Here is a 27,768-nt window from a genome sequence, read left to right on the forward strand (position 1 = left end):
ACATCACATACCATAACATCTGAATGTTCCCTTCATGACCGTGTAATTGATTAAGATTACAGGGATCAATAAGGCCACGTTGAGCTTATCTAATGGACGGAGTCTTTCACCTTTTAGTTTCCAGCGAATTACTTTTATTATCTCATGCTGTACATTCGTTTAGTCATGATTAAAGACAGAGACAATATGTCTGTGTGTGTGTGTGTGTGTGTGTGTGTGTGTGTGTGTGTGTGTGTGTGTGTGTGTGTGTGTGTGTGTGTGTGTTTGTGTGTGTGTGTGTGTGTGTGTGTGTGTGTGTGTGTGTGTGTGTGTGTGTGTGTGTGTGTGTGTCGGCAGGCTGCCATCTCTAATATGAGATGTTTATGGATGTGTGTCACCTTGGCTCTCTTGATGACAAACTGTTTAGGAGAGCCACAATGGTATGCCGTTTTGCTGCTCTTCAGAAGACAGTTTACGCCTTAATTGCACATATTACACAATGTCATCTTTGGTGCCAGTGGTAACTGCAATTTGCATCAGCAGTTTAGGAATCAGGAGTCATTTCGAATTATTGCAACTGCAGCAAAAATATTACAAGCAACACCTAATAAAGAGGCTACAGGTCAGGGCTATACTTCCCTTATAATATTTGTGTGACCGTAGAATGACAATGTAAGAGCTTATAGCAAGTCAAGGTCATCAAGATTAATCTTTTAGTGAACCAGGAGGTTCTGTACAATTTTCCATGGCAACTCAACCAGTAAGATATTTCAGTCTGCACCAAAGACCACCCAAACCAAATAACTGTATATATGATACTGTATTTGACGACCACCTGTTGATCAGCTGTATGGTTCCCCAGTGGTTGGCAGCCTGCAGACTAAACACATTATGAAGGTGTTTTATCTACAGTCTGGCAGTCATTCACATCTCAAACCCAGATAACGACAAGGGAGGAGGCGGCGGATGTCCTGCTGTATTATAGCAGGAGGTGTGATGGAGATGAGGACAAGGGAAGGCTGTGTTTGCTGCCATGGGAGGAACCTCCTCTGTTCAACAGTCAATCAGAACACACCGTATGTATGTCAGCTGTGATTATGCTTATCGGTTATCTCCATGTTGACAACACGCCTCCAGAGATATCTATGGTTGCAGTGTCGCAGGATGTGTATATGATAACATGTGTGTGCATCAGAAAAGAAACGAAAGAAGAATAAGAACGGGTTGAGTGATAGGCTCGTCTGAGAAATGCTTTCCAATATTTGCACTCCATTTATCAATCACCATGTTATTTTAATTCTACCTTTCAGGGTGAGAAGTTCAGCCATCCTTGAGGAACTCAGCAAGAGCCGCTGCTCCTTTGCGTTGAAAGTAGCCAGTTGAGGTGGTCTGGGCATCTAGTAAGGATGCCCCCTGGGCGCCTCCCTAGGGAGGTGTTCCAGGCACGTCCAGCTGGGAGGAGGCCTCGGGGAAGACCCAGGACTAGGTGGAGAGATTATATCTCCATGCTGGCCTGGGAACGCCTTGGGATCTCTCAGTTAGAGCTGGTTAATGTGGCCCGGAAAAGGGAAGTTTCGGGTCCCCTGCTAAAGCTGCTGCCCCCGCGACCCGACTCCGGATAAGAGGATGAAGATGAGATGAGATGAGATTTCATTGGTTTCTAGGGGGAAACTCAAGTAATCGTATCCCCTCTTTACTCACACGTCTCCATGTGCATAGCCCCCTAAACTAATCTAATCTAATCATTAGTCCCATTTAATTTTGATTTTATTTCCCACTGTTCTGGCGTGAAACATTGTGAGACCTCTAAGGCTCCTCATATTTGTGCTGTTTCTTGTTGATTGCTAATGTCCCTCCTTGTTCCTCTCCATTCAGCCAGACAGCAGAGCCTCCTACCAGCTCCCACCTGTTTGTTTTTCTCCTGGCAGACAAAACATCACCACTCTGTCCACTCACCTAATGTGCCCTTTGGTCAGAGAATTAAATCAAAGTGAAGCGGAGGTGGGTGGAACCTGGCCTGTTTTCTGAGATGAATTATGTTTTACTTCTTTGAGGACCTAATTCACTCCATTCATCAGTATCTATGTAAGACAGTTGCAGATTTTTAGGGCAACAGCAGTCACCTCTTTATCCATTACCACGTATTCTGTATAACCACATACTGCAGATTTGAAAAGAGCAATAGTCAATTGTGTGTATGTAATGTAGAAACAATAAACTGTATAACTGATCTTCTGGTTCTACACAGTGACACAACAGATCATGGATATGAATCAACATCATTTGACTTTCCATGAATTTTTTTCTGCAATTTACTATTTAATATGATTTATTTTCTGAATAAATGACGTACCATAGAAACATCTTTGATTTAAAAAAACAGACCCAAACATGTTATTTCTGTAACTCTGCTGCATCCTAGTGGACAGATGAGGCATAAACTCCACCAAGGACAGTATCACACAGGTCTCTGTATCTGGATTTTTGTTTCGTAGATGGAAAGATGGCATTGTAGAATTTGAAATAAATAACGATAGATTCTTATCCTTTTTATAAAATTCTCTAACCGAACCCTCATTGGGCCTCATTAAAGGCGAATTCGAGTGAAGCATAGTATTGCACTTCAATACAATTAAGGTGACTCATGATAGTGATATTTAAACAAAAAAACAACAACATTGAATTCTACACTTCCCACAATGCAACTCATAGCTTCTTTTTGTTATGCATCCCATGGCCTGATGGCATCATCAGGGCCATCTAAATTACGAAATGTTATTTCCATGGCCTAGGAAAGTTCCATCAATATTGGTGAACATGAGCTCCTCTCTCTCTCAAAGACAGAAACCAGAGAAGGAAGTCTTTGAAATTTGTGATGTCATTAAGTATAAAGTGTTGAGCTACTTTATAGACAATGAATAGGGGGCCGATTTTGTTTGTTTCTTTTTTTTTATACCCAAATGAGCTTCATTCTGTTGTGTGTTGTCAGTTGTGAAACAGAAAATGTCCCCATATACCCGGAACATTCTCCTGGTGCTCTCAGTGTCTATAACACATTTCACAACAATTGTCTGCGGGGCAGCTCCACACTTTATACCTGATGACATCACAAGTTTGAATTTTAACACTCTAGTTTTTGGATTAGAAAATGTGTGTAGTTCCCCATTAAAAGTTTAAATAATCTACCTGATCGTGATTATCTTACATTCCAAGGTGTATTGCTCATTACCAACCAATGCAAAAAAGGAAACTAAAACATAGATATAAAATTACATATAAAATGTTACTTAATGTTGAGAGAACCTAATTTCTTTTGGATTCCTCTTGGTGAAGAAGAGATTTATTCAACATGACATACAAGATCTCCTCTCAGCAGCATGCAGGTTGATTTGAATATATTGAGTGCGAGGCAGAGCTCATTTATCTTCTCCTCTGGCTCTCGCCCACCTCTCCACCTCTCTCTGCCAGTCAGTTAGTCAGCGTTGCAGACGGCGCACACAGCCTCAGTGGCGAGATGCAGATTGATAAGGGGTTCAGGCAATGTAAGTGGGTGTAACTGGTAGAATCCGACACAATGGCAAACACACCGCTCAGGGCTGTAGCAGTCATGCTCCATTTCGGCTGCAGTTTTAGCCAAGGAACAAGTGAGGTGTGAAGTAATTATCTGTATTTCATATTCACCTAACTGTAGAATTAAAGGGGAGGTGTTCCAGAAGCAGCTGCAAACTGCAAAAAGCACTTATTTACACATTCACATAAACAGTTTATAAAGGCAATAGTAAAGTGACAGAGGGAAATGTTTATACTTTCCATGATAACTTTATTCTTTGAAACTACAGTTTTGAGTTAAAAAAAACTTCTTTTGAACGACAACGGTAAACACACCCATGCACACAAACACAAACACACACACACACACACACACACACACGCACACGCACACGCACACGCACACGCACACACACACAGTGACAAGATTGGCTGGACTCATTACAGTGAGGCACGCTTTAAAATAAGTTCTACCTAAGGATGACAGCAGTCTTTACTGTTTCCAACATTCAACAAAACAGCCTTTTCTAAAGGTTCCTCCATCTCAGGACTTCAGATGAGCAGTAGTCATTGTTATGCAGAGCCCTCCTGAAATATAGGCCTCTCAGAAACTCTATTTTGTAGCCTTTAAAATTCAGAGAAACTGTCACGATGGTTAATGCAAAATATACCCATTGTCATGCGGCAGATTGTGCAGGCATAGACGTTAGAGGACACAGCGTTCCACTAAGAGAAACTTAACATAGTACAACACACACCTCACTTCAGCTGAATATAGTGTGTACTTCACTATAAAATCCAAATGTCAAAACACAGTGGTTCTCAGACTGTCTGATGCCGAAGACACACAGATAGTTTAGAAGGATAATCAGATGAATATTTATATATTTATACTGGATAAATCTGAAATAATGGCAGACTTACCCGCTTTTTATATCTGGTGATGTGGGATGCATTTTTAAAGCTCCTGGGAGCCAAATGCATCAATCTGAGCACCACACCTATCACAATACAACATGAGCTTGTACTGACTTTTGCTATAGGTTATTGCTGGTGAGGTATCACTTACATCTGAGCTCATGGTTCATTTATCACAGTTCATATTGGCATTACTCTGAAATTCAATAACTGAATACAAAACATTTCAATTGAATTTGTAATGTAAGAAATAGTTTGACTTTTTTATTTTAAATACGCTGATGCACTTTATTACAGGAACTCAGATGAGTTGATTGATACCACTCTTTTGTATGTATGCTAAATATGAAGCTACAGCCAGTAACCTGCTACTTTAGTTGAGCATACCTTTTTAAAGTTGGACGGAGCCAGGCTAGTTGTTTCCCTCTGTGTTTATGCTAAAATAAGATCAGTTAACCTATAACTATTTCCTTGAATTAGTTTTACTTGGATGGTTTAGGAAAATACTTAATTTTGGAGAAAGATAACAGTAGTTAGGTGGCTAGGTGCTATTTTGACATAGCTTGCCAACTATAGTAATTAATAACACAATTAAAATGTCAATTTCAATACACAACATAGCCGGAAGACTGAATTCAGGTTAAGCCAGGTTCTAGGTGCTAGTGAGTTAAGCACAACTAATGGACGTATAGTACATTATCCCTTGGAACAAAGTGCAGTCTTATGAATCTACGGCATCCAGATAAGGATAAAAGAACAGCTAGCTAGTTACAGTATGTGGCAACATTAGCTAGTTATGTGGCATTGGACACGACTAGCCACCAATTGTAATACATAACTAGAGCAATTCAAGGTACAGAAGAGTTAGGTTACGGAACACAAATGTGTAGAGGTAAAAGAAACAAGGTCCTGATGATAATGAGTATATCCCCCAATTCTCAGCATTTTGATTATATATTGAACGTGATTGGTGGGCAAATATTAACACCAAGTGCAAATTGCAAACATGCTAATCTAAGCTAATTGAGGCTTCTATTACTGGTACTGCAAAAGTCCAGAAAAAAAACGTAGCTTGCAGGAGCGGGTAAGGTCGTATAGAAGGGAGGCTTAGAGAGGTTAGAGGTTATCTTCTGAATACATGCAATGGTAACTCTGTAGTCCTTGCCGGCCCATTAAAAGACTACACTGCAGCAGGCCGGGCTTAGGGGTCAAAGCGTTGTAAATCTAGCTAAGAGTGCATGGGTCGTCCTTGCAGGGCTTAACATCCCCCTGCAGCAACAGGATCATGACAGCCTTGGTCAGGTAGCTGGAGGTGCCTCTCTTTCCCACTGGTGGTGTGTTGTAGAACGCCTCCATGTCATCCTGGCAGAGACAAAAGAGTTGAAAAGTGTTTTTATTTTTCAATTTTTAAAAAGTTCCCATAAAGGTATTTTAGAATGATGAGCTATGTGTAAAAAACAACAACATCCTAGCTGGCTTATATCTCACAAATTGAATAAATAATTGGACAATGGCAGTATTTTTCTATTAGGCCTTTTAATACAATTGAATTATGCTAACATTTAAATTATTAGTGTAAGACTGGAACAGAAGTTCAGGTCAAATTCCAATGATTTGTTATAATGTCAGTTTCTATCAGCTACAGCCTAGAGAGAAGCCATTTACCTGTTTCTTTAAGCCTTCAAAGCGGCTGCGATCCTTCTGGAAATCCTTAAAGGCTTCTTTCACCAGATCGTCCAGATCCACCTTGTCACTGAACTCCAGCTCCGGGTTTCTCTCCAGCACTATGGACACCACCATCAGCAACTACTCACACAGTGGAGATAGGACAGGGAAAATTTATTCAGAGTGAATTTACGTAATTTACTTCCCTTAAGAGTAATCACAGGGAATCTTAATATCAATCTTAAACGAAACCGGTAGCTAGTAAAGATTTGCTACAAGTGGAACCACTTAATATCCTCTCTGCTTGATTGTGGACAAGTTGCAGTGTTTGAACAGAGAATAGTGATTGATGCCAGAATAGACAGCAAAGTCAATGGCATGTTGAGTACAAAATCCATTCACGTTTAATTTGATTTATACCATGGTCCGGGTGAATACTTGGCTCTTTTTGTTTGCAGGGTGTCCATAAAAAGTGTTAATGGACACCTGCTAAGTAGTTCCTGTGAAACTGTCTATTGACCGTTCAAAATTAATGAGCAACCATTTACAATTTATTGGTAACACATTAACAAGCTAAAATCCTATTTACAACACTGGGTGTAGCCCTTCAGTGCCTTACCATCTGAACACCAAAGGCTGGCAGCTGTAACACACAAGCTGCAAGAAGTATGTTTCACTGTCCCTCTGAACATAAGAGATCACATCCCATTCGCTGTTCAACTCGCTACTTCAGGCTGTGGACAGTACACATGGTGTAATGTATTATTTGTTTGTGAAAATCTTGATATTGATTTGGGGACATTAGGTTTGTTCCACTAGGGTCGAATACCCGTAATGATGCAGATCTATCTCCCCGAAACGCCCCTAATTAGCATGTGAGTCCCTCGATCTTCCAAAACAATGGCCGCTCAATCCCCTGAGAGGAGCCTGGTTGCTGATTGTATGTAGCTCTAAGGGGGATGTGGCATGTGGTAATACAGACGCCACAACAACATAGTGAAGTATACACTTTTATCCAGTGGTGTAGAAGAATGCAGCACAGAAAATGATCTGTGCACGCGCATATTTGCATGGGCTTGTGACCGGGTTGGATTCTGACCTGCGGCCCTTTGCTGCATGCTCCCTCTGTCTCTCTCCCATTTACACACAAACACATACACACACACACACGCGCGCACGCACGCACGCACGCACAGACAGACAGACAGACAGACAGACAGACAGACAGACACACACACACACACACACACACGCTATTGCATTGGGACCTTATGGGATGGTAATGACTATTCCAGGTATTAGTCACCTTCAGGTGTAACTATCAAGTATTACCAGGGAAAAGAAAAATGGACGAAATTCTACGTCGTCCATTAATTCCTGATAATAAACACATTGTCAGACATGGTCCCTTACTTAAAGGGATACTTTACCTATTTTAATGTGAGAATTGTTTTGAGATGAACGGTGTTTGGGTTGTGTATTTGGCGGAAGTGTTCATGGAAAGCTGGTGAAATTGTCCAAATGACGCTAAACACATCCTCACAGTCTACTGAAATCTGCGAGATGACAGGTTTTTACATCATCTCTGAGGCTCCATTATGCGGGGGCTTCTGCAGCTGACACAGACCAAACATTGTTCCTCTGATCACATTGCCATCACTTCAGCTGAGGCTTAAAGTATCTCTTTAAGTCAGATTCAAGTATTGTGATTCTATTTTATCTGCGCACTTTTGTGGTGTTGGTATTTGGTGGTTACCTCGACTATGATTTGTCTGTACTCAGGCAGGACAATGTTCTTCAGCGTTTCCTCCACCAGCAGGGAGAAGTTCATCTCATACATGGTCATGTCAGACAGTGTCGGTTGCTGCAGAGAGAAATAAAGTGGTTCATGTGAGCATGAAATGTAAGCTGCTGGATATTGTTATTGATGATCATTGTGTATATAATGTGTGTATTTGTGACCAGAATAAATGATCACAGAGCTGTTAGAATTTTTCTTTTTAATTATTTTGTCCTGATTTAAGTGTCACACTGAATCATCTGACTCCATCGCCGTGAGCACAAAAGAGGCAGAGGGTTGTGGGATCTCCCACCTCCTGTGCACTGATAACCTGTCCATCATGGCACCTGCCGTAGGTGTCAAAAAAAGTCAAAGTGTGTTCCGTAAGCTGAAGACCCTCTGTTACCAAACAGGTTATGAGAGATGTAGCGAAAGTAAATATAAGTTGTGAAAACTTATGGCCTGTTTAGACTGGCTGATCCCATCATAAGTGGACGGCTCTAAGTACAGGTGTGAATGCACCCAAGAAGTATCGAGGACGCATAAAGATCTGACTGCTCAGACCACCTTTGGTACTTTGTATCACTGAAAAAAATCAACATTTGTTCATCAGCAAAGGTTCCATCCTGCAAATTTTGACAGGTTTCTTGTGACTATGGAAAAAAGTGTACTTAAACCAACCAAAATTGGTTACAAAATTTGTAAGGTATAAGGTATTAAGACTGCAAAACATGGCTATCTATGTCTATTAGGAATTAAAGCATAGAAACAGTCATGCAGGTTTCTCTAACCAGTAGCTGTTTGTATAGCAGCACACGATACACAGTGTCCCCTTTAACCAGCATTGTTCAGAGTGTTTATCCTGCAGCGTCGTCTGATGAGGCAGATACCTGTGGGAGGTGATTCCCAGCCACCATTAAACCGTTGGGGGTCCTCTCCAGGATCTGCCACACACGATCATAAAAGCCCAGAGGGGTTCTGTTCAGAGAGCCATCGATCTGGCGCCTGTTCAGCCAAGACCTGAGGGCAAAACAATGGTGAAACTGGTGGGCCGAGTTTTAGAGACTGGGGATATACTGTATAATGTTTATAGCTGTTGTTCTAGAGGAAATAGTCCCTGAGTCAGTATGTATTAGATTAGATGAGATAAGATAAAAATGTAATAATCCCCATGGGGAAATTGGGTTGCGGGCCAGCATCAGATAATAAGATATGGATGTAGACAAGACAGAAGATAAAATAATTAAAACTACAAAAGATAATATAACAAGTGAATGCATTAAGAAAACGACACTATGTCTTCAAAGGCAGATTTGTGAGTAGAAAGGGATGAGAAAGCATGGGTAATGTTCTTGACAGTGTGCATGCGTCTCTGAAGAGTACCTGCCGGTGTGTTGTGGCTGCAGGACGTCCAGCAGGAGCTGCTTGATGTCGCTTGGGGAGAGCTGGTAGATGTCCTGGGCTGGCATGTCTCCCGCCCTGATCTTGAGCTCATGTTTCATGGCCTGGACAATCCATCTGGAAATCCACAGCACACACTATGTAACACAGATTTGAACCCTATAGATTGCTGCAGGGATTGTGTATATTTGTAGGCCAGACCGGAAGTTAGCATCGCCGTGGGTCCCTCGCAATAAAAAATAAGTGCTGTGGTTAAAATGGCAACTTGTTTGAAACTGCCTTTTTAAGACACGGACAAGCTTCTAAATTCATGAGTGGGGTATTTACAAAAAAATTACAAAAACACCATTAAGAAAAACATTGACTTGGAGACGAGAGAACAGGAATGCTAACTCAGGTAGTCTCCTTTCTTCAGTATTGCTTAACATTGTCAATATTCTCATATATTTAAATATTACTTTAAGTTATTATTATTAATAATTTATTTGATACATACCACATTTCTAGGTCTAACTTATAATATAATCATTTTATTTATTTTATTTTAAAGTAAAAAACCAAAATTAAATTGAAACAAACAAAACCGCTGAGTTGTTTGTCCAACTAGGCTGATTGAACAGAATTTTGATAGTTTAAAACGTCACATTGTAGCTAACCTCACAACACTTCTTCTCACATTGGGTTTCGATTTTCCTGACAGTGTTTTCAGACCAGACATGTTTGCAGAAATGGGTTCAAAACTCAAATCTCTTTTATCCATTTAGTGCAGAGCGCACCTCGGAATTGAGTCTCAGTCCACTTCCAAGAGAACTGCAGTGGGGTTCATTTGGACCAAAAAATAAAAACTTCAGAAGAACAAGCTGAAAGGGGTGAACACAAAGATCTAACAGCTAGGTGTTGTGCTTTTTTTTGATCAGCGGACATGAAAAATAAGCTGAGGGAAGACTGCAGCCTCAACTGATGCTTGTTGAGTGGTCTGAATACCAGGGAAGGAAAATTACAGCCAAAAGTAGATCCTGTACTACATGACTAAGTACAAGACTTATTAGGACAACGTTGCAACCCTCCTAAACCCAAATTTGTCCTACCCGACTCTGATCTTGAGCATGCCGCTGAAAAGCTCTGGGTTATTGGAGATAATCCATCCGATATGGATGACTAGCTCCTGCTGAAGAACGGCCTCCCGCTCCCCGCCAAGAGGCGAGCACTTGCTGTAGATGATGCCCTGGATCACCCCTGGCGACAGGGGGTTGGAGATGACCTCCTCTTCTTGCCCAAACAGGCCGAGGGTCACCTGGTAACACACACACGCACACACACACACATACACAAAAGGGCAAAAAGCATACATCCAACCAGCAGACAGTTAGAATGTTCTCTGAAATACAGAAGAATTGTTGGGTGTAATATATCTAAGCTTGTGTGTGTGCTTGTGTGTGTGTGTTTGTATCTGTGTGTGTTCATTCGTAGACATTGTGGCTTGTATCTTTGTGCCATCACTCTGAAATTGGCCTCCTCTCCCAGAGTCACATAAAAGTTAATAGGAAAAAAAATGACAAATCTCAGGATTACTCTTTTGTATTTTTGTTTCTTCAGAAAGCCACCTCATGAAAATGACACCCAGCCAATCTTCATGATGGGAGGACACACTTTTATCCTTGCCTTCAGCTGATGAAACCCAGAACTTTGAAGATGTATTATTCATCTTTACATTTAAACTGATTCTAACTGAGCAAAGAACAGCCCAGAGCTGAAAATGAAAGTCTGGAAATGAGCAAGGCGAAATACATTGTTGAATTTCACTATTGATGAGAAATATAAGCCAAACTAGAGTCAGAATTGACTAAAATGGGGTGGTGCCTTTTATTTCTTCCAACTGTGCTGTTATTGTAAGCAGAGGAACACAGTCTTCTCAAATCTTAAATCAGCTTTTCCAATCATGTTGAGAGGACCATTCCCTCCGGTAAGCAATCTATATGCAGATTCCCACCTTGAGCTACTTCAGCGTAATGAAATGCTTAAAACTGTTCAGAAGGGTAAAAATGAGGCAAGATAACTGACACTCTCGAGAGGAGGCTAATCTCTGAGTAACACTTGACAGGAAATGATGCACTGAATCTCATCCAGCGCAAGGGACTGGCACCAGACAAATTCCCGGGTCAGAATACATCAATCAGAACATGGAGTGTGTCTAGACATGTGGACATGGTGTATATTAGGATTTTACGCTGGTCACACTGGTAGGCTTGCTACAACTGCAACTTAGATACACACACAATGGAGGTGAGCTGTGATGAGGAATATGACCATGCAGCTACCCTAAGTCATTTACATAGGATGACAGCATGAAAAGCTTATAATCAATATACTACCAATTTAATTTCTTTTCATCAGTGAACATTAAAATCATTGTCCCGACATGCCCTTTTACCAACATAATCCAAAATAACTTGAATGTAACTAAAAAGGGTAGTCACAGTAAACTACTTAAGCCCTGCGGTCTGTGTCCACTTACCTGCTTGCCATGCACTAAAACACTAGTAATACTGGGGGCAAGGCTGTCCACTAGCTTAGTTAAGAGACTGGCAGCAAGTCGCACAACAGACCTAATGGGCGAAAAGACACAAGAACATTCTTGACATCATGACAGGTGAGAACTAACAGCTGGGGCTTTAACAAGCAAATTTTTTTCTTAATTTCTACTACAAAGTTAAGGATCCAATTCCTCAACTTTCCTGCATCTTCAGTAAAGAACAGATTATATACTGTATGTTCAACTTGTAATCAATTTAAATGAATTGGCTTATAAAATATGCAATATGTGGAGCATGTATACTGAGTACAGTGCCCAAACATGATACCATTACTGGACAGTACTCCCCCCCAAAACAACTCCATAGGTCAATTGTACAAGCATCTTATTACGACCCATATTTATGTTTACAGTGGCGGCAACTTCTAGTGGCCATAGTAATTATGAGGGGAGCAGAGGAGGAAGTCAGGTGAACTACAAAGTCTGCATAGGGAGGAGGTTGTGGTGCACGGATTGGTCAACTAAACACAGGATCAATGTGTGAAACATCAACGCTGATTGTTGAACTTATTTATTTAAAAGTTAAATTACGTAAGTAACATGGGTTACTTATAGTATGTTGTTATAATTATGTTACATATTTACGTCACATTACACATATGCGTCACATGTTTGGTGGTTACTTCACATACGTAACTGTCACGTACGGTACATGAGTACTACGTAAGTTAAGTTAGGTCATAAACATATTTATTTTAACGCAATGTTTCCCTAATCATAACCTTTCCACTGCAACTGTTTCACTATGTTGTTTTTTTAAAGATTTTTTTTTGCCTTTTTCATGCCCTTATTCTGATAGGACAGCTGGAGATTGACGGCAATGGGAGAGAGAGAGGGGCATGCAACAAAGGCCTGCAGACCAAAGTCGAACCTGGGGCCACTACATTGAGGACTTTTAGCCTCTGTATATGGCCAATGGACGATGAGTACACGTTGATCTGCTGCCACTAGTAGAGGCGATAATATAGGATCATATGGGTCGTATTAAGGGGTAGGAACAAACAACCTATGTGGTCATATGGGGTGAAAGACTTGTCAATCATTTGTATCAGCATTATTAGAAAACAGAACAGGCATGAATTTGTCCCCAGGTGTCATTATCAGTTGCTTCCTTTTCTTATTACAGAAGTTAAATACCCCCAATTTCAAATTTCCAACCATTTTTTAAATTAAACCTCATTGATGAGTTATACCATGTAAGAAATAGCTAAATGTGTTAATCCCAGTTAACAAATTATATCTAGTTATTGAATGCCCAAATAAAAGGTTGGCTTCCCAGAAAATATTTTAATGTTCACTAATTTCTCAGTTCATTATTCACAAGAGTCACTACAGCCTTCAAACTGCATCCTCTTGCTTGCAGGAGTCCTACAAGGAAAAAGCAGCACGTAAACACTTATAATCTTCACAGGGCAGCTGACAGCCAGAGTTGCTACAGACACAAACATGGAGTCGAAGCCATCCTCACAAAAGCAGTGGACACATTTAATAATTTGATTAATGGGGTACAATCAGCTGAAACACAAACTCCTCTTATTATATGCTATTAGATATGTTGGTGTGTGTGTGTGTGTGTGTGTGTGCGCGCACATGTGAGTGTGTGTAGTTATTCAGTGCTTAAACCTGCGGAACTATAAAGGCATATCGTGAGCAAGATGAATAAAATTTCAACAAAGCCTTGATGTTTAAAAGGCATGATGTGGTGTCAATCCACTAATGCTTTGTCGGGGAACCTATTTCAAGCTTCACTTCCTGGCCCATGTTAGGTAAATGAGAAAGTGAATTGAACTGAGTATGGATGCTATTTCCCTGCAAGTTGGAAACTAGCCTCCAGGCTTTTTTTTTTTTTTTTACACTACGGAAAAACCAAATCCTTTATGCTTGAATCCTATTAATTAATAAAACAGCATATAATAAAAGTTGCTTTGAATCAATAACTGTAATGTAATCTGGCATGAATTAAAATCAAACCATGGACACAGAAATCACTGACCACTAAAGAGGAGCTCATATGAGAAGCTGTAACAACCATCTACAGTATTTGGTCAATTCTAGGTGAGTGAGGCCAGCAGTATACCACAAACAAAATGAAATCTTAGCAGCTTTGTGATCGAATAGATAGAAAAGAGAAAAGATGTTTGACTTGAATAGTGGGCAACAGCTTTCCGGTCAGTTTAATTTAGCTGCTCTCCAAAGAATGAATTACATACTTTTTATGACTGGGGGTTTGAATCATGCATTCATTCATATCCAGGCTTTGAGAAACCTTAATATAGGCCTGAAATACCTAATCAAAGTATGTGGAGATATGTGGAGAAAAACTGTAGTATGAGTAACACTTTTACCAGAAAACAAGAAAGCCAGAAAAAACAAACATTATTATGATGATGAAACACTGTATGTATGTGAAAGACTGTCAACTTTATGACATTTAGAAAAATTAGGTTGTGGCATGTAGGCTGCTCACTTCTTCTTTTTTTGCTTTGTAACTATTATCTTACTATGATGTGTTACTATGGCTCATGCCAGCCACCAAGCTAATGCATAGGGTGAACCTTACAAAAAAGGACTCATAAAGCTGTTGTTAGTATGATTACCAACAATGCCGTGCTACCCCAGGGTTAAAAGTCGCCACATATTGTCACCTACAGTATGTTAGCTGTATGGATATTCGACTCATCTAATGGTAAGTTGGCAAAACAACATTACGTTAGCTAACATTACTTGCGGCTATTTCATCAGAATGAAATTACATGAATAAATGTTGATAAAAGTAACATGAATAAAACTTGTGCTACTATGACAAGGGGCTTATTCCAGCCACTAAGGTAATGTCAACAATAACATCATGTTATAATTTGAGAACAATGCTTAACACTCGTAAAGTTATTTCTCGTATGATAGTTTGACCAGGGATTACAGCGCTAGGCTCCCACACGATTGACTTCTCGCTTAGCTACCACAGCACTGTATTGGTAGTCGACTCATCTAATGGTAAGTTACATTACGTTAGCTAACATTACTTGCAGCTATTTCATTAGAATGAAATGGTAAAACATGACGTAACATGAATAAAACTTTAATATATTAACTTGTCTGTGAACATTATTTCTGCCTGAATCAAATCCGATAGATTTTCAAGACCGCATCTCTCATGATCCCACGCTACTTACTTTTTTCGAGTAATTGAATGAAAATTATTTTAAATGCCTATCCCTTAGATGGAGGTATACGCTTGCTCTAATAGCTTATTGCTTTGCCATGATACATTTTCAAATCTGTGCCCAAGGCAACTATCAAGCTCCTCCATCTAGCATGGATGCCCTTGATGAAACAGATATGGAGTAACAGTGTGTATAAAGGCATTAAAACCACCATATCCAAGAGCCAAATTCTATTTCATTTGGAGTATACGGCCAGCCTTATTGAAGTGGGTGAGGCTGCAGTGTGACATAAATGATGGACGGACTCTGAGATTGTTAATGGAGACAAAGCAACACTGACTACAAGCTCCTGTACACATCTGAGTCAATGTGGCTGCTAGCTTGGCCAAACTCATAACTGTGTGAGTGCTAGCCAAATTATTATGCTAAACTTGGTGGTTTAGCCAGAAATTCGTAGCTTTAGCTAGTTAACATTTTTATCAATATGCTAAGCTACTAGCCCACTACTGCAGTACACCACCTGTTGACAGGGTGCCTACTGGTCAATTACACATCAGTGTAAGAAGTTTAAATTTCAGTTTCGATTTTCCAAGCCTCCTTGATAGCAAAACTTCTAACTAGCATTCGTTTTACACCCAAAAAAACCTGGACAATGTAGTCAATATTTGTTTGTTTTCTTCGAAGGTTTAATTTTTTAATGTATTTGAGAAGTTCTTGCAGTCCTGTTATGCTACATACTTAGCTTATGTCTCTATTTCAATGCATTCATTTACATAAGGTAATGAAAGAGTAGAAAGGAAAGACTTTGTAAAAAATATATATTTCAGACAAAAATTAAAATCTTGAATATAGGAATGTCTTCTTTCTGCCTTTTATAAAACTTTGTTGGGTGGTTGGTTATGAGGAATCACAAAGTAGGATTGGCTGACCCTCACACAGCGCTCAAGATAGACAGCTAGCTAGCCAGCTAACTGGGAGTAAACATGCAGTCCATCTCTACCTGAACATTACCTGTTTCCCATGCACCAGTATTGTGGTGATGTGAGGAGCTATAGAGCTGGGGAACTTCTTGATAATGGCAGCAGTATGGCGCACTGCCAGCCTATAGTTCAGCCAGATTAAACATTTATTTTAAAATGTTAACATGAGACAAGATTTGTGAGGACCGCAAACTGAAACACAACAGGTATGGAGACAAGTCATTTGGTTAATGGGACCCAACAAAAAACAAGGGAAAAACAATTCCCAGCCCCCTTTAATTCACACTAAATTATTCAACACAAGGACTGAATGTAGGGCTTGGTGATATAACTAACTAACTAACCTTCTATCCATATGTAGATCATTTCATTTTTTATTAATTTTTTCCTCTACTGGATTTATATAGCACCTTTTTCAGTACTAAGGTGCTTTACAGAGTCCAGTTTCCATTCATTCACACAGACATACATGGTGGTGGCAAACTACGATAGTAGTCACAGCTGCCCTGGGGCAGGCTTTCTATTACGATACATCACGGTATATCATGTTTGTTGGTACTTAATAAATAAATAGTACATATGAATAGTATCAATAGTATATATACTTTCATGAAATGAAAAGTAGAGTATTGCCCAGCCCTTACTGACTATAATGAATGACACCACCTTAGAAGGGCATCACTGATTCCGAATGCATCTTTAGAATTTCTGTTTTTAGATATGGACACTTTTGGTAACCCTCTTCATGTTTGCACTCATAATGACTGGACTAATGGCAACGGAAGCTAAACAAATGAAATAACAGACTGGGAGGTTGCAAACGGTGTATGCACTGGAAGCATTTGTGTATGTGTGTGTGAGAATATCAGACCAAAGCTTTCTGCTGCCAGCTCTTCTGTAGATTCTCTCTAGTTCATCTGTCAGGTTCTCTGGAATCACAAATATGTTTGTGTACAGACATTAAAATTGTCATATTCAGTTATATCCAAATAGACCCTGTTAATCAGAAATGCCATATCAAGCAATTATTACAGATTAAAGAGCACTATTCTACAGCATCAATACTCAATTACAGGACTGATGTTTGCACCAAAAAGATGTTACAAAGGGAAAAAATGAAGATAATTATGTTAGCAATGTGGCTAACTGGTAACACTTTTGAGATGATCACATTTCCTTGGCATTTAATGAGAAAATTTGTCTCACTACTTTTTGTGACAAGTTGCTCACTAACGCGCAGTGTATGTTCTTACCATCTTTAGCAAGGAAGTCTGGTCCTTCTCTCCTAAGAAGGATGACTGCAAGCTGAGCTTGGCTGGCCAAGCAGTTGCAGTCCTGGTCAATGACACACACACGCACAGGGGAACACAATAGACTTAAACAAGCACAAACACAAATACTACTATTATCAATACATACTATTGAATGTTGTTGCTCACAATAAGCACTAACAAACTATAATGAAACAATTATTGTTATACTTAATTTTCTGTAATCCTGCATGTATGGTAATAATGGGTACGTTTTCTAATTATTGCCTCATTTAAATTCGATAGCAGCCTAAGTATGCCTATAATATGGAAAAGAAAGCATCTTTAAGCATGTAAGAGGATGACTGGGATAAACTATTAATTGTTGAAACAATGTAAGTGGTTATTATGTTTTGTAGGTTCGATATGGCTGCTAACAGCCTTGAATTAATAAAAACAGACTTAAATGGCAAAAGAAACTTCAGTGTGTTCATTACAAAAAACAAATTGTGTTCCATGTGATCACAAAAAAAGAATCCATCAAAGTCTGATGTAAATGTGGCTTATGACGGAAATTACAATTGTCAAGTTGTGGGCTTTAAAACACAGGACAAGCACATTATTTCTCTCCTCGTGATGCAGAAGTTCTTTATCTGGACATGCAACATATTTAGCACTACAAACACACAGAGACGTTGTACATCCCTGCATAAATTCAAATTCAATTCAAATTCAAAAAACTTTATTTGTCCCCGGGGGGGCAATTCAAGGCACACAGAGCAGCAAATCACGACAGTGAAATTATACAAAAAAAACATTTTAACCTAACACAAGAATAAAGTGTAAAAGAAGAGTAAGTGTCAGGATGTTAGTGTGTTAGTACAGGTAGAATAAGTGTCAGGATGTTAGTGTGTTAGTACAGGTAGGATAAGCATGATTTTAAGAAATATCTTGTGATGTACACATGACACTGCTACTTTGTTGTCCTATCCTGTAATATGAGTGTGACTGATGTTACTGCCTTACCTTGTACATCACCAAGCTGAACACTGACTTATGTTCTCATGTTCTGTATTTAAAGCAAACTGCCCTCAGCTCTGGGTCTGTGTCTCTACGTGCCTATGTTGGCCTGCGTACGGTAGACGGCCTTTTCTGCAGAAAATACTTTGAAAATAGAACCACAGAGAAAAGCCAAACTTGTTTGGTGTCTAATCTTTGTTGACTGACTTTTTCCATGACAGGCTTTTAAGACTTTCTGTCTGAATTTTATCCTGATTTCCTTACAGAGCCAATAAATCAGAATCGCAGAAGGCTTATGTTGACGACTGGATTTTTTTTTTAACATGGATGGATACATGAAAGCTTAAAATATTCAGGTACAGAGCCAGATTGAAGAGCTGGCAATTGTGAACAGACTTGGGCTGATGGTACTCAAAAACCTGGCCTTGAGGAGAAATGTTTGAACATATTTATAAGATGTTATAATAAAACAGGAGACAGGTGGCCAAGTGAGCCCTGGCAAGAGTGGGGTATGTCAATGACTTAACAGGGGGTGCGGGAATTTTGCAAATTATGAGTTGGAGGCAGGTGGAGGCAGGTGGAATAGTTGGAAATGGATTTGAGTTGTCTATTTATCCCTATTGAAAATAAACGTGCGGTTGTGTTGCTTAATAAGAATTGTGTTTTTATTAATATGGAGGTATTTCATTACAACAAATGTATAATATGAGTAAATTCTGACTGAAGTTTAGATTCCTTTTTGGCTATCCTGGCAGGACTGCTTCTTGTTTAACTCTAAGCACAATGGACAATTACCCAGACCACAGTCCTTACCACAGCTAATTCCCATTGTTTATGCTTCTTTTCAGCTGTCACACTATAGCGCAGTGACATGGACATTCATTCATCACCAGTTTACCCATGCAAACACTACCAATTTATAGAAATGCTTTATGAGAACATTGCTTAAGATTTAAACACAGAAGGTTTTCTTGCAGATTCTGCCAGGCTTAGTTTCCTTCTCAACGTTCTGACCTGCAGTTTAATGTGTTATTTTGCCTAATGTGTTATTTCGCCTTCTAAAATGGTGTATTTGAATATTCCTGCATACTGGGGTCCATAAACAGTCTTGAATTATATAAATTAGGTCTGACTGGAAAGCTGAGACTTATGAGATTAATGTGTGATGTTAGTCCCCATAGTAGCCATTTTATTGTAGTAAGGGCTTTTTTTTTTTTTAAACTTGAGCTCACTGTATAAAACGACCTGTTGTGATCTCTAGACTAGAGACCTATGGCTTTCAAAAGATAGAGGGCTTTCCTAAGTATATTGATAATAATGGGATTTTCTTTCAAGAAGAAAAGTGCTTGCCATGACACCATTCAATCTCCCAAAAAAAAAAATCTCCAAATGTCAAAGATTTTATACCTAACCACAGCATGAACCTTCCTCTGGTGTTCCACAAGGCCTGGGTATCTTTATGTGGAATTTTGATAAATGTTTGACCATTTTTTATCAATTCTCAAATGGTAAAAAAAAATCCATGAATTTAGCAACAAATCTGTCCAACAAATGGCATCAATACAACAACTCAACTTTTAAGAATTAATATGAGAAAGGGAATCATATACTTCTTTCATAATGTTCTCAGTCCTTGTACACTAAACCTTCAACTTTTGAATAGGCGCCTAACAAAAATGTATTACAGATTTATGACTAGCAAAACTTTACATACAGTGGTGCATCTCAAACAGATCTTTATGTTCCCAGCTTTCAGATGGTGCATACCACTTATATGATGCATCTTCTGTTGACCTTCTGTTTTACCTGCCCCTGAAAACCCCTGTTCACCACCGCTCTAAAAAAAAAGGTGGAATGCTAAAGGGTTAGGGAAGTGGCGAGACATCTTGCAACCTTGTCGTTGTTATAGGAACCTTTGCTACAATAATTGATGTCATCAATAGTTCTGTTTGGGTAAAATATTACCATTTGCTAAGTAGAATAGTTTTATGGTTACATAATAAAGGTGTTGTTACTCCTCTAATTTACTCCTTCTATTCTCATTTTAATGGCGGTTATATATTTATTTTCCCTTCAAGGTGATCAACTCACGTGGAACTTCTGGATAATCTCATTGGTGGGCCTCTGCAGCCACTCTTCCACATTGATCTCTGGCTGCTGCTCCAGATCTGAGGCGTTGGGTGTACTCATCTGTCTCTTCACCTTGGAGTGCTTAGGCAGCTCCAGCTCCTCAAAGCTCTTAAATTCTGGGATCCTGTAATCACACGCACACACACACACACACACAAACACACACACACACACACACACACACACACACACACACACACACATTTACAAATATTATACAATAATCTCATTGTATACAGATCAGAACTGAAACACGAATGAGTTGTATTTGTCCACTACGTCAAGGAAATCATTAAAGGTGGTGTCAGCGATTCAGCCAAAAAAAAACCCACCCCTGCCGTCAGTGCTTCTTCAAAAATTATCATGTGCAAGATCCGCCATCCCTCCCGCTCCCAACGCCTTTCTCTATATACATCCATGTCCTATGCATGAGCATGAATGAAATAGTGTTGTGTGGCTCTTTTCACTCCCTTCACACTAAAATTAGCATGTATATGCATCTTCTCTAACACGGGAAAACCGGCTAAAAAAGGCGATACACTCTCTTCCATTTGCCAGTAGAAGAGTTTGCCTTTCTGTTTCTCTTTCTGGTGTGCCGCATTCAACCTCACAAAAGAGCTAGAAAACAGGCTTAGTAAACCGCAAAATACAGCATGGAGGCTAGAGAAAATGTTATGGTGGTTATTTCTTTTTTATATCTGTTAATTATTCCATTTCTCTTTCAAACTCAGTGCTGCCTAATTTGGAACAATGTTTGAGCACAGCCTGGACGGAATTTGTGACTCAGATGACAAAGAGTCATAGAAGTTTACACTATAGCCAACTATAGACCTATATCTAACCTTCCTTTTCTCTCTAAGATCCTCGAGAAATTAGTTGCCAATCAGTTGTGCGACTTTCTACATAATAATGAGTTACTTGAGGACTTCCAGTCAGGATTTAGAGCGAATCATAGCACTGAGACAGCACTGATAAAAATTACCAACGACCTTCTTATAGCTTCAGACAAAGGACTTGTCTCTGTGCTTGTCTTACTAGATCTTAGTGCTGCCTTCGACACTATTGACCATCACATCCTGCTACACAGACTAGAGCATCTGATCGGCATTAAAGGAACCGCACTGAGCTGGTTTAAGTCATATTTATCAGATAGATCTCAGTTTGTACATGTTAACGACAAATCCTCCATGCACACTAAAGTTAGTCACGGAGTCCCACAGGGCTCTGTCCTTGGACCGATTCTATTCTCCTTATATATGCTTCCCTTAGGAAATATTATAAGGAAGCACTCCATACATTTTCATTGTTATGCTGATGATACACAATTATATTTATCGATCAAACCAGATGAAACCCATCAGGTAGATAAACTTCAAATGTGCATTAAGGAAATAAAAAGCTGGATGACCTGCAATTTTCTGATGTTAAACTCAGATAAAACTGAAGTTATTGTACTTGGCCCCAAAGGCCTCCGAAACTCAATAGCTAAAGACATTGTTACTCTAGATGATGTTGTGTTGTCCTCCAGCACCACACTAAGGAATCTGGGTGTTATCTTTGATCAGGATATGTCCTTCGATTCTCACATAAAACTAACAACAAGGAATGCATATTTTCACCTGCGTAATATTGCAAAAATTAGGAACATTATGCCTCAGAAAGATGCAGAAAAACTAGTCCATGCATTTGTTACTTCTAGGCTGGACTACTGCAACTCCTTATTATCAGGCTGCTCCAATAAGTCTGTTGAGAGTCTCCAGTTGGTCCAAAATGCTGCAGCTCGTGTACTAACTAAAACAAATCGAAGAGAACATATTTCTCCTGTATTAGCTTCTCTGCACTGGCTACCTGTAAAATCTAGAATAGACTTTAAAATCCTTCTCCTTACCTATAAAGCTCTTATTGGTCTGGCCCCGTCGTATCTTAAAGAGCTCATAGTACCGTATCACCCAACTCGATCACTGCGCTCAGAAAATGCAGGGCTACTTGTCATTCCTAGAGTCTCCAAAAATAGAAGGGGAGGCAGAGCCTTTAGCTACCAAGCTCCTCTCTTGTGGAACCAACTCCCAAGTGTTATTCGGGAGGACACTGTCCCCATATTTAAGAGTAAACTTAAAAATTTCCTTTTTGATAAAGCTTACAGCTAGGGCTTACGAGCTCTCAGCTGTGTTGCTGTTGTTATTCTTAAAGCTGCGTCTGTTCAGTTTAATGATGCTGCTATAAGCCTAGTCTGCAAGGGGAAATATTACCTTTCCTAATACTCTGAGATTCTCTCCTCTCTATGTCATTCATGTCTCATCAATGCATGTTATTAATTCAACTTCTTCCCCGGAGTTGTTTGTGCTTTGTCATCGCCGAGGTCTCTGCTGATCGTGGTGGTGCCTACTGCCGTAGTCCTGTGGGTCACTGCTGATTTTGGTAGTGCCTGCTGCCTTGGTCCTGTATATCAGGTCCCTGCTGATGGGGGTGGTGCCTGCTGCCGTGGTCCTGTGTGCTAGTCTCTGCTGGTGCTGGTGGTGCCTGCTGCCCTGGTCCTGTGTGTAGGTCTCTGCTGACAGTGGTAGTGCCTGCTGCCTTGGTCCTGTGTATCAGGTTCCTGCTGATGGGGGTGCTGCCTGCTGCCCTGTTCCTGCGCGCACGTCTCGGCTGATGGTGGTGATGCCTGTTGCTGTGGTCCTGTGGTCCTGTATGAAGGTCTCTGCCGATGGTGTTAGTGCCTGCTGCTGTGGACCTGATTGTTGGTCTCTGCTGATCGTGGTGGTGCTTGCTGCCGTGGTCCTGTGTGCTGGTCCCTGCTGATGGTGGTGATGCCTGCTGCCCTGGTCCTGTGTGCAGGTCTCTGCTGATCGTGGTGGTGCCTACTGACGCTTCCTGCTACTTCAATAACTATTAGTCATTTATTCTGTCACTACTTTTATAAATTATAAAATCTGTAGCCATAAAAACACCATCAGTGGTATGTCTTGCTGTATCATAGCTGCTATTGCCCCTACTCATCATTTTGTCATAATTATTTTCATTTTCATGTTCTGTCACCTTGGATGTGCGTGTTCCTGCTGTTCTGCTATGCAGACTGCCATAACATGTGGGTCATGTTCACATTACTATAGATGTTGTTATAGTTACTGTTACTCGCTGGCTGCTTGCATCTCTGGAAGTGTGTCAGTCTCTCTGTCTTTTGTCTATCTTTGTGTTTCTCTCTTTCTCTCTCCTTTTCTTCCTCCCCAACCGGTCAAGACAGATGGCCGTCCTCCACAGAGCTGGGTCTGTCCGACGTTCCTGCCTGTTATAGGGAAGGTTTTCGTTGCCACCGTACTCTATGGGGGAATTGTTGGGTCTATACCTACTCTGTAAAGTGTCCTGAGATAACTTTGGTTATGATTTGACACTATAAATAAAATTGAATTGAATTGAATTGAACTTCATACAAATTAGCATGTCCAGCAGGGTGTCATGTCTCCATCACAGCCGATAAATACCTGTGCCTACTGCAGAGTAATTTGTCTCTGGAATGAATGCCGATTGTACCCTTTCCCGCTAAAGACAAAATCAAGATGTTAGTGGATTAGTGTTTTTTTGTCCAGTAGGAAAGGGGCTTTTGTTTGTTACCCATTTACAGAGTCAGGACTGTGTATTTGACAAAAAGTATATTGGATTACAAGCACAGATTTCCCCTTTAATGGGCTTTTTGAAATATCCTGCCAGCCGACAAAACTGACAATAGAGTTTGTACTCTACGGGGGAATTGTTGGGTCTATGTAAATCATAAATAAGTCATAGAGTGTGGTCTTAATCTACTCTGTAAAGTGTCCTGAGATAACTTTTGTTATGATTTTGCACTATAAATAAAATTGAATTCAATTGAATTGAATATCAAGCATAAAGACTGGAGGCAAATCTTACTCTGCCTCGTTGACACGCAGGAAGTCCAACTGCTCCACCACTGCTCCCGATATCAGGGTCTAAAAGGTTGATGAGAAAAAGGACATAGTTAATGATGTGTGATTTTTCAATTTATACACAAGAGATTCCACAGCAATATATCTACAGTATACAGCTGTGTGAAGAAATGTAGGAAGAAATCATGCTCTAGAGGCACATTCAGGAGCACAAAAATGCAGGAGGTGAAAAACAGCTGTATGAAGACCTGAGAAGAGGTTGTTGGGGGAGAATACAAAACAACTGTTTAAACAACGCAAATATAACATGTAGTAGGGTGTGAACTCACTGTTTCAAATTTTACAATTGTGTATGGGAGCAGTAAAAAGTGAGCGTCCAACATGGTAAGAGCAAAACTTTGAGAAACTTCGAGTTTAAAATCATAGCAGCGTGGGAGCGAAGAGCACAGTTCAATACGACTTGCGCCTGTGGTCTAAATGTGATATTAATCATTCCGACTGAAGACAACTCAAAAACAAAAATATGAGGCGTAGGAGAACCGCAATCCTGCTCCCCATAACAATGAGCGGATGAAGAGGAGAAGTGTTTCAAAAGCTGTAGGAGTTAGCTGTGTTGAGAATAGCAAATAGGCAAAGGGAAGGAAGAACTTTAGAGCAAAAAGAAAAAAGGATCATGTGAGAAAGTCTCTGCTCAACAGCACAGACACAGTGGGAGAGAAAACCTGTCATAAGTTTGGCAAAGTATTTGGTTAAAGTTACCAGTGTGGAAATTATTCCATGGCCTAATTTTTGATTAACTGTTTGTAAAATCATGCTTAAACCAATTAAGTCTGGCAAGCAAACAAAGAACTGTCTGTAGTTAACTGTTTATGGCTAACAGTTAATTCATAAACACTGCTGTGATCATTCTAATGAGTTTGTCTTCAGATATGCTACTAGATATGGCTCTAGAGAGGGCCTTTCACGTTTTTACGTTACCTGGAAGACACTGTATGTTCACACGCTTGGAAAGGGAGCGGTGAGGGTAGGGGTATTCAGTTGGTTGCAATTTGCAACCTTGTTGTTGCTTATTTGACCAATAAAGAGAAACATTAGCATTTATTTGGACTGTTGTTTGTGTCCACCTGACGAATTTAAGTCTAATATTCACTCTCCTTCCAGTTCTGTATTGGTCTCCACCAACTCCTGAGGAAAATATCTGGCTCTGTAGCTGCTAAATGCTCCGTTATGTTCCCCAGCTAGTCTCTAACTTCTTCTGCCTTTTGGTACTGAGCAGGCAGTGTGGAAGAGCTTCTCCGCTGCCTGTAGGAAATGAGGTGGATGAGATGTTGAGAAAGAACCAAACAGTTAAGTTGTGGTGCTGTAAAACCAAAATAGTGAGTTAAAAGCTTAAAATGATCTGTAGAGGTGAGGGGACTGCAGTCGGGTGATAATTATTTCTGCCAAGGAGGTTAGCTTCTGTTTGGTTTGTTTGTCTGTTTGTCAGCAAGAAAAACTACTGGCCGGATTTTTATGAAAGAACCAAATACATTTTGAGCGGATTCAAGTCATGGGGCACATACACAAATTATTTTTCACTTTTCTTGACATTATGAGATACGGCATGATCTTGGCGGAAGGCTGTGATCTCGGGTTGCCTTCTAGTACTCTGTGGATTTGGTCACTACAAACAACAACTTTCCCATTACAAGCTTTAAAGAAATTTGTTGCTGTGTTTTCATGGTCTTTCCACTGGCATGGAGAGCAATGGTCCTGATGAAGCTACATGGAGCTGCAATGAAGTAACAGCTGAACTTAGTTCACAGTCATCAATGGAAACTCTAGCAAACAAACCCATTTAAATGTGATAAATGTGATGAACTAATAAAGTGCACACCTCACCATGTGGAAGAGACTAAATGCATCAGGCTTTGCCTAAACATTACTAACCTCACTTTAAAACTAGTGGTGGGACACGATTAAAAAAATGTATCTAATTAATTAGAGGCTTTGTAATTAATTAAGCGTGATTAATCGCATATCAATATTTGACACAAGAAGCAACATTTTTCAATTTAAAAGGACTTTGATATATGACTTAATATATTGTAAAAATAAAACAGTGCTTAGTACGGTATATTCAAGAAAAGTGGAAACCTAACATTGGAAAAATATTTAGAATAATATCCTTGGCATAAAATAAACAGCTAAACATAGAAGGCTTTTTCTCCCATGTTTTCAAAAACTCAGAAACAAAAATGATCCATCAACTAATGATAGTTCCTACCAGCGTTGTCTATGCTAACGTTAGCTGCAGCATGTGTAGCGTTGTCTGCGCTAACATCAGCTGCAGCATGTTCAGCGTTGTCTGTGCTAATGTTAGCTGCAGCATGTTCAGCGTTGTCTGTGCTAACGTTAGCTGCAGTATGTTCAGCGTTGGGGTGGAGCTCCGGTGGGAGGTGAATTCTTACACAGCCGTGCTCTTGTCCATGTTTCCACTTGGTTGTTTCTTAGAACTCAAATGTCCGCCCACTGAACCCAGCAACAACTCATCATAATGGTTCTCATCGGTTTCATTTATCTTGTGTTGCATCCTAAATTACGATTAATTGCGTTATTTTTTTGTAACGTTATTTTTTCTGTAATTAATTCATCGTGATTAGCGTGTTAAAGTCCCAGCTCTGTTAAAAACAAAATGTAACAAATGAACACATAGATACAAATGTACTAAATTATTATTATAGTTATTTATTTGTTCTTCTGTTATTAAAAAAACAAAAAATAATGCACCGGCTTAAACTTCTTTAAAACTTCTTCTGCATTTAAAAGTAAATGTAACAGGTGAACCGGAGAATTAGGTTACTTAAATAACAAACAGTAATGGAACTGATTTGTGCATATTTAGTGCAAACAGGAATATAGTAACAAGTTTGAAGGTGCAGCGCTGTCTGTCCACTCAGACTTGCCGTAGTTGCTGTGCTGTTTAGGCAAAGCTGTGTTTTTTTCCTTTTGCTATTCTGTTATTCTGTTCCTTTTGCTATTCTATTGTTAGCATGGCTAACTATCCGATACCCAATCCAGCTAATTTGTCAGCATCGGGACAGACATTCGATCTTAAAATCGTATCGCTGCATCCCTCGTTAACACTGAGTTTCAGGTTTCTTTGCGGTGTTCTCCACCGGCTGAAAAATATATCGGAGGGTTTGACCTGAATTCACCATGTAATTTGTTGTTGTCCCCTAAAGTCATTCCAATGTATTATTTGCGAGCTACAAAAAGCTTCACCCCAATATTTTCCATCTCATTCTTTAAACGGTCCAGGCTCAATTCAGTTCCATCCTTCTCAGGCAAAGCAAACGGTTTGCCTCCCAAATTGAATCTGACAGACCAAGGTCACAACACAGACAAACACTGCTAAACTGCTATTGAAATAAGGACTTTCAGATTAATGGCTGTGGAAC

General features: G+C 39.8%; 1 protein-coding gene across 3 annotated transcripts in view; it reads right to left on the bottom strand.

Annotated features, from left to right (window-relative positions):
* Positions 1 to 3,348: 3,348 nt before the first annotated feature.
* Positions 3,349 to 27,768, bottom strand: part of phkb (phosphorylase kinase, beta) — a 140,812-nt gene continuing 116,392 nt past the window's right edge. For 2 of the 3 annotated variants that reach the window (XM_083911929.1, XM_083911930.1), the window contains 11 exons: positions 24,333 to 24,391; positions 20,391 to 20,553; positions 17,283 to 17,364; positions 16,901 to 16,958; positions 16,061 to 16,151; positions 10,381 to 10,586; positions 9,275 to 9,409; positions 8,782 to 8,911; positions 7,868 to 7,975; positions 6,112 to 6,252; positions 3,349 to 5,808 (listed from right to left, as the gene is read on the bottom strand). In XM_083911929.1, coding sequence (XP_083768055.1) covers positions 5,671 to 5,808; positions 6,112 to 6,252; positions 7,868 to 7,975; positions 8,782 to 8,911; positions 9,275 to 9,409; positions 10,381 to 10,586; positions 16,061 to 16,151; positions 16,901 to 16,958; positions 17,283 to 17,364; positions 20,391 to 20,553; positions 24,333 to 24,391 — 1,311 coding nt within the window. In that variant the 3' untranslated portion in view covers positions 3,349 to 5,670. Of the gene's footprint in view, positions 5,809 to 6,111; positions 6,253 to 7,867; positions 7,976 to 8,781; positions 8,912 to 9,274; positions 9,410 to 10,380; positions 10,587 to 11,807; positions 11,899 to 16,060; positions 16,152 to 16,900; positions 16,959 to 17,282; positions 17,365 to 20,390; positions 20,554 to 24,332; positions 24,392 to 27,768 lie in introns of all 3 variants that reach the window. The other variant, XM_083911928.1, reaches the window with a different exon arrangement.

This window comes from Echiichthys vipera, assembly GCF_963691815.1.
Source record: "Echiichthys vipera genome assembly, chromosome: 1".
NCBI lineage: Eukaryota > Metazoa > Chordata > Actinopteri > Perciformes > Trachinidae > Echiichthys > Echiichthys vipera.